General features: G+C 39.3%; 1 protein-coding gene across 1 annotated transcript; it reads left to right on the top strand.

Annotated features, from left to right (window-relative positions):
• The first annotated feature begins 4425 nt into the window (after positions 1 to 4425).
• Positions 4426 to 5505, top strand: BCAS2 (BCAS2 pre-mRNA processing factor). Its single transcript, XM_090371382.1, has one exon. The coding sequence runs from the start codon at positions 4543 to 4545 to the stop codon at positions 5185 to 5187; it is 645 nt and encodes a 214-aa protein (XP_090227508.1). The 5' UTR covers positions 4426 to 4542; the 3' UTR covers positions 5188 to 5505.
• Positions 5506 to 8273: the final 2768 nt, after the last annotated feature.

The raw sequence follows: 8273 nt of genomic DNA, 5'->3' as shown, positions 1-8273 counted from the left end.
AGAGAGAGAGAGAGAGAGAGAGAGAGAGAGGGGTATAAAGGAATCACCAAGAAAGAGAAGAATGATGATATCCAGCTCAGGACCCTGGGTTTGCCAAGCCCATACTCACCAGATGTGAGCCCCCGGGGTGAAATGTAGAAAACAATCATCCAATAAATCCACAAAAGTCTTGCTAGTGTGTGAGTGTGTGTGTGAAAAAATTCTAAGATGGATTGCTGGGCGGCTGCATGACAGAAGTCAGAGGATTGTGATTAATGAATATTCTTCACATTGGTGTAAAGGCAGAAGTGGGATCCCCTAAACCGGTTCTTCGACCACTGTTGTTTCTGATTTTAATAAATGACATTGACGATGAGACAGAAGACATGATGTCAAAAATTTGCAGACAACGTAAAGATTGGTAAGGTAGTGAATGATCAGTACCAAGGAGCGCTTTTTCAAGATGACTTGAACAGACTGCAAGAATGGACAGAAAAGCGGCAGCTATGTTTTAAAGCTTGAAAATGCAAGATCTTACACTTGGGGAACAGAAACGCCAAAATAATTTATACATTTGGTGAGGTTCAATTAAAACTAGTAGTAGAAGAAGGGGATCTGGCAGTTAGATAGATATGTAGTTTGCTGAGCAGTGCAAACATGCAGCCAGGAAGGCCCGCGGTATCTTATTGATGATTTAACGAACATTATCCTGTATAAATATGGAAGTTATATTCCCACTGTATAAGGCAATTGTAAGACTACATTTCGAATACTGTGTTTCCATATTGAGACCATCTGAAAAAAAGACATTGAGCTTATTGAAAGGGTCCAAAGACGGACAACTCTACGATAAAATTGGCAAAAGGGCCACCATATGAGGAAAGACTCCGTTTATGTTGGCTACAGAGCTTTGCAATCAGGCACCTCAGAGGTACCCAGATTGAGGTTTATAAGGCTCTGAGAGAAGTCAGCATTTTACTGACCTCCCGGGATAATTTTCAATGTTATAGAGATTTATAGAAGTCGGAGCCAAAAATTAAAATTACAGGGGGGGAGTTTTAGTCAAGAATGTATGTAGTTTTCTTTTAGCCAGCAATTAGTTTATTGCTGGAATAGGTTGACTTCGCAATTAGTTGAGGCTGACACTTTGAATAAACTCAAAAGTCAACTTGATAGTTACCTTTGTAGTCGGTTTGTGCGAGACATTTCAATGGCATTGAAGATTCCTAGCTCGAGAAATGGTGATATGATCTGCAAACGGAAACGAAACTGTTCTGAAACCGTCTCGAAAAGAATCAGAAAACCTCTAAAGGTAAGGAACGTGATAAGTGAGCCCTGCAAAGAATAGTCTGCCCGTAACACGGTTCGAAGTTGCCATAGCACACGGAGGCCCTCAGGGAGACATGCTAGCACCGCTATGGCGTGTATGTCTTTGCATGATATGTGTTACCACTGTCGTGCAGCTGTCCACAACTCACTAATCACATCAACTAATGTCAAACATCGTCTAGTTTGGTCGCTTTGTAGGGATGAGTCACGCTACTTGGTCTACCAATGTAACAAAAATGCTGGTTGCGGATGCCCAGTAAAAGCAACCTGCCAGATTATGTGGTCCAACAATAAAGTTTGACGGATCCATCGTGTCTGTCTTGGGCCGTTTATGGATTGTCCTAGAAACATTAGTTGTTTTAGACAAAGCCGTGAACACTGAGTTTTATTAAGACGTCCAAGGTAATAATGAGTTACTTACGTTGTGGCATTACCTTGGAGAATGCCCATATCTGTATTAGCAGGGAAATGCTCCATATCAAACCGGTCGGTCACACTCCTGTGAGAGACTGGTTTGAGGATATGTACATCCCAAAGTTTGATCCAGTCAGCCCAAAGTCCTGACTTCAATTGTGTAGAAAAGCTGTGAAATAAATGGGATCGTAGGATGCGTATGAGAAGAGACTACCCAAAAACAGCACTGTACTATTCACTGCTTGAAGGCCGAATGGCCGAAAATATTGGAGGACATTTACAAGTAATTACTGAAGAGTGTTCCGTACAATCTATAGGCTGTCAAAAAAAAACTACAGATTTCAGCACACATTATTCATTTTCCTGTAAATAAAGGTTATTTGAAGATATGCAGGTTTCCGGATGGTGTAGTGTAAATTACAGGATGCAATAAAATCAAAGCGGCAGGAAAGCTGACTAAAAATGTTTTGCTTCACCAGGTCAATTCACATCTTTGTAGTCTGTCTCAGGCGCAGATAAAAAGATTTTTACCGCTGGAAACTCGGATTTTTCTTCCAACAAAACAGGCAAATTGACCAAATAACACATGCAATTCACGACCGTAATACATTCTGGTAGCTGAATTGATTTCATTCTAATCACAAGCTTGTGATTAGAATGAAATTCTACTCAACAGCCAAGATGTGTTGTTCCATTTTTTCATTCTAATCATAAGCTTGTCACAAGCAAATACGAATTCAGCGGACCTGGAGCAGCGCTACTGAATAGTAATTGAACGGAAGGCCGGATTCAGTGCCATCAAAAACCTGGCAAACTATTGGATTCAGTAAGGACGAAATGGGTTACTGTTCCTCTGCACAGCCTCTAACATATAAGGCTTCGCGGGAAGCACAGTGTATATATTATCGCCACTTTGCTTTCCCCACACCAAGTGGAAAATGCCGGATTCGAATTCCGTTAATAGCGAGAGGAATTTTATTAACTTTTTACCCAACATGGCAAAGTTAGTCGGTCTCTGAATGAAAAACCCGAGTTTCCGGGAGCAAAAACATCTCAGCTGAGATGTTTTTGCTCCCGGAAACTCGGGTTTTTTATTCAGCAAACAGGCAAATAGATCACAGAACGCAATTTACAGACTGAACATAATATTAAAGATTTTCTGTTGAGTCTGTAAATTACAGGATATTGCAATATTACAAATATTACATTATACTGTTAACTCATAGTCTTAGTTGGTTTAGAACTTCACACTCGAGTGCGCGCGCACACATGCACATTTCTTAATGGTTTTAAAAGGACGACGACCAAAGGTGGTGTGATTTGTTAACAAAGAGCACGCTGGAGAATTTCAGCTAGAGTAATCTGAGGTTAAATTTTTGTAAAATTTTATTAAACTTATTATTTAACAAGGGGTTCGTGTAGTCCCAAAAAAATTATCATGCGAACTCCCGAATCTCTTAAGTACACCCCTCTAGAAATGGGAGGAGAGCACCCTCGTGGATAGCACAATTCATTTAATCATCGTTTTCCTCACACCGGGTAGAAGAGACCTGAGTTCGAATCCCGTCAATGACACGAGGAATTTTTATGGGTCTTTTTCACAACGTGGCTGAGTTAGTCAGGGTCAGGCGAAATGGGTAGCAATAACCGAAGAGAAATGTACGTACCAACTGTGTGGTACTACACTCAGGGAAGTGGAAAGTGAAAAAAGATTTGGGAGTAATTGTGTAGTCAAATATAAAGTTCGCTGAGCAGTACAGACGGGCTGCCAGGGCAGGCCACGGAGTCTTGTCCATGATATATAGGAATTTTGCTAGTAGGGACAGGGAGGTGATTAACCTGTTATACAAGGAAATGGTCAGGCCACACCAAGAGTACTGTGTACAGGTCTGGAGGCCTCATTTTAGGAAGGATGTACAAAGAAGGGAAAGATTGGTGAGGAGAACAAAGAGGTGTTCTTACCAAGAAAGGCTTAAGTTCTGCAAATTGCAGCGCCTGGAGAGTAGGCATGTGCGAGGTGATCTGATTGAGGTGTATAAGACCTTGAATGGGTTGAGCAAGCTGAATGCTGATGGGACTCTTCGCTTGCTCAGATTAAGAACCTGAGGGGGCACAGTTTCAAATTTAGGAAAGACAGTTGTAGAATAGATCTGCGAAAATGTGCCTTTAGACACGGGTAATTGATTGGTGGAACAGACTTCCATCTTTTGTTGTGGAAGTTGATAGAATAAATAAATTTAATTCTGAGCTGGACAGGCATTTGGAACGAATTGTGGGGTGAAATTTTTTTTTTCTTTTCTTTGGCTGATGCTGCATAAACTTTCTTTCTTGAATCGTTTTCCTCTACTAATGCTAATGAAATAGCATGGTTTTCATCGTGGCAACTTTTTGTCCATCACATAGCAAATCGACCACAGAATACGCGCAATATACAAACATATTATGTATGGCACAATATGGCCTAAGTTGCTGATGCTCTTAAAAGTCTACTACGATGGAGGTGAGCTTTTCGAAATTCCTTTTTTTTTTTGTGTGTGTGTGTGTGGGGGGGGGGAATTGTAAATACTTGCCTCTGCATATGCAAACGTTATTTATCATTAATACGTATTGTATGCGTCAGAATTGTGCAGATTCGTGTCTTCACAATATATTTACGAAGTGAGATTTAGAGATGGCGCTATTAAGCATATACTGAATCCTGGCTGTTTTTAGTTGTGGGGAGTATTTGTGCCTTTATTTTGTTTAATTATTGTACTTAATTATTTTTATTTGAATAATTCTTGATTTCCATTGTTTGTGAGTGTTGTTTTATTTTTTGTCATGGCTGGAGAAGTTGTGGTAGATGCCTTACCGTACATTGATCAAGGATATGATGAACCTGGTGTACGTGAAGCTGTGCTCTCCATGATTGAAGAAGAGACCAGAAGATATAGGCCGACAAAAAATTACTTGGAACTTTTGCCTTCGCTTAATATGCATAGTTTTGAGACTGAAATAATGAAATCAGAATTCGAAAGGTTGCAGGCCAGACAACCGATGGAAATGTTGAGTATGAAGAGATACGAGTTACCTCAACCTTCTGCTGGTAAAATGACTGATATTGCAGCCTGGACTGATTGTGTCGACAATTCTCTCGCTCAGCTTGAGCACCAAGCAACTCGTATAGCAAATTTAGATTTAATGTTAACATACGGTTGTGAGGCTTGGAAAATGTATAATTCAGTATTGATGAAAATGTTACATCAGACCCAGAAGCAGCTGCAAGATCTGAGGAAGGAAATTCAAGAAGTTAACTGGCAGAGGAAAACAGCTCAGAGGGCATCAGGAGATAAACTGAGAGATCTGGAAGCAAATTGGGTAGGTCTTGTGAGTAAGAACTATGAGATTGAAAGAGCTTGTGCAGAATTGGAGAAAGAAATTGCTGCTTTGGAACAAGAAAAAGAAAAGCAGCAGCCAGGGAAATGAACTCTGTGGAGTTTAAATTGTAAATTTTATGTAAATTGTAATTTTAGCATTCATGACTTTTATAATCATTTTGTAGTGCCGCCTGTGTATGATACATTGTAATACTATAAGACTGTAATGTCAGTAAGATTGGAGAAAAGAGAAAACATATTTTGACATTACAGGTTGGGAGGAGGGTCCCATTCCATTCTAAGAAGCATTTAGAGAGAAATAGTATTGCTGAAAGAAAACACATTTGATTAATTATAAACGTGTGTAGCATTCATCAACATGTGTGTGTATATATAAAAAATGTCATTAATAAAGTGGCAGAAATTATTTTTGACTGTTATTTATGTTTTTATTCTTTTCAATATATATCAAAGTTGATTTATAAACACGAAAAATAAAATTAGTTTTACGTAGAAATACAGAGGCAGTATACGTTATTCTCAGATGTTTTTATAGCCTTCCCCATATTATTTTTATTTATTTGATCCAGAATTATTTTATTAATACGTTAAACACTCTAAGATTCTTAAGAAATATTTCCTAATGACAGATTTTTATTGTTTCATCATCTAGTCATATAATATCAATTTTTCTAGTTTACAAAAAGCTTAATAAGACTCCATGAAGCAGAATCAGTTACCTGTACCAAAATAACAAATCCCTACAGTCTGAAGAAGTAATTATGTAGTCTGTTACAAGCATTGTTTACAACTGATACCTACACAAGGCTCTTGAATTTCTCAAAAACCTCATACAAAACCTTTGCTTTCCATCTGCTAGCTAACCTGGGTTATATTTCAACAATACTTCAGTGTTTTATGAAAAACCCCAAACATGAAAGGTATTAAAACCTACAGTATTGGTACCATGTGTGGATTGAAGGTTGAGAAAGCAGACGATACTTGTTGACATTAGATATGAATTCTGTATATTCTAATTTTCAGGAAATACATGTGAAGGAAGGTTCCAGAAAACAGAAGTTGAAGAGATAAATGGAGAAGAAAAGTTGGTTCTGTGAGTTTGAAGTTGGACAGTGAATGGTTACTGACTGGTAACAGCATGTGTTCAGACTGGTTTGGAAGAGGAGGAAATTATAAAGTCAATTCAGAAGAACAGTGCCCATGAAAGTACGTATAGAAAAGGCATGCAGTGGAAACAGAATGTGTATGAGATAGAGAATGGAGAGACTTAGTAAGAGATGGGTCATAAATTAACCTCACTGCCCTCTTTTGAATGGAGTCTGGAAGCCTGAGAGAGGTTTCAAGAGCACTACCCAACTTCATGGTGGACGGATTTGAGATTTTTACAGATTGAGTAGTTTAGAAGAAAAGTAATGCTGAGAGTAAAGGAGAAAAACCCTGTTTTTTAGATACAGAGGAAGCAGTATTTGTGATGTGCTTATGCTACGAGAGTTTAGATGTCAAGAAAACCCTTAATTTACTCCTGCATTCTTTAATTTTAGCATTTGTCTCAGTTTTTTTATTTACATCTGCCATGTTGGAGTGGAGTCCCTCAAGGTTCGGTGTTGGGCCCATTGTTGTTTTGTATGTTTATCAATGCTATTGATGAAGATATATCAGGCTTAATTTTTAAGTTTGCAATGATATGAAGGTCGGCAGGATTGTTAATAACAGTAATGACTATGCTACTGCAACAAGATCTAGAAAAGTTGAGCAGATGGGCTGAGAAGTGGCAACTGAAGTTTTAACATTGACAAATGCAAAGTATTGTATATGGGTAGTAGTAATCCCACAAACATGTACCAAGTGTGTGGTACTACACTTAGGTTAGTAGAGAATTAAAAAGACCTGGAGGCAGATATGAAGTTTTTTGAGCAATGCAGACAAGCTGCCAGAGCAGGTCACAGTGTCTTTAGTAGAGGCATTTGATTCAAGAAAGCAAGCTTATGCAGCATCAGCCAAAAAAAAAAAAAAAACCCACTTCCACTTCACCCCTCTGTTCGTTCAAAATACCTGTCCAGCTGAGCCTTAAACTTATTTAGGCTATCAACCTCCACGACAAGGGATGGAAGTCTGTTCCACCAACCAACCACCCGCTGGCTAAAGGCAAATTTCTGCACATCTATCCTACATCTGTCTTTCCTCAATTTGAATTTATGCCCTCTCAGGTGATTATTCTGAGCTAGAGGAAGAATCCCATCAGCATTAAGCATGCTCAAACCATTCAAGGCTTTATACACCTCTATCAGATCACCTCGCTGGTGCCTAGTCTCCAGACACTGTAATTTGCAAAACTTAAGCCTTTCTTCGTAAGAGCACCCCTTTGTTCCATTCACTAATCTTGTTGCCCTTCTCTGTACTCGTTCCAACAACTCTACATCCTTCTTAAAATGAGGCCTCCAGACCTGTATACAGTACTCTAGGTGTGGCCTGACCATTGCCTTATACAAGGGAATAATCACTTTCTTATCCCTGCTGGAAAAATTCCTGTATATCATTGACAATACTCCATGAGCTACTCTTGCAGCCCGTCTGCACTGCTCAGAGAACTTCATGTCTGCCTGCACAACCACCCCCAAGTCCCTTTCATTCTCTACCACTGTCAGTGTAGTACCACAAGTTGATACGTTGCTCTGGGGTTGCTGTTTCCCATGTGTAGTACTTTACATTTGCCAATGTTAAACTTCATTTGCCACCTCTCAGCCCATCTGCTCAACCTTTCCAGATCCTGTTGCAGCAGCATAGTGTCAGTATGTCAATGATATACAGGAATTTTGCTAGCAGGGATAAGGAGGTGATTATCCCTTTGTATAAGGCAATGGTCAGTCCACATCTTGAGTACTGCATACAGGTTTGGAGGCCTTGCTCTTACCAAGAAAGGCTTAAGTTCTGAAAATTGTAGTGTCTGGAGACTAGGCACCTGCAGGGTGATATGATTGAGGTGTATAAGACCTTGAATGGTTTCAGCAGGCTCAATGCTGATGGGATTCTTCCTCTTGCATAGATTATGAACCTAAGGGGACATAAATTCAAATTGAGGAAAGACAATTGTAGAATAGATGTGTGGAAATTTGCCTTTAGCCAGCAGGTAGTTGATTGCTGAAACAAACTTCCATATGTCATGGAAGTTGATAG

Source organism: Mastigoproctus giganteus, chromosome 4 (assembly GCF_048544385.1).
Source record: "Mastigoproctus giganteus isolate SK-2022 chromosome 4, ASM4854438v1, whole genome shotgun sequence".
NCBI classification, from domain to species: Eukaryota; Metazoa; Arthropoda; class Arachnida; order Uropygi; family Thelyphonidae; genus Mastigoproctus; species Mastigoproctus giganteus.
Note: the sequence above shows the minus strand (reverse complement) of the source record. Positions and strands in the feature narration are given on the sequence as shown.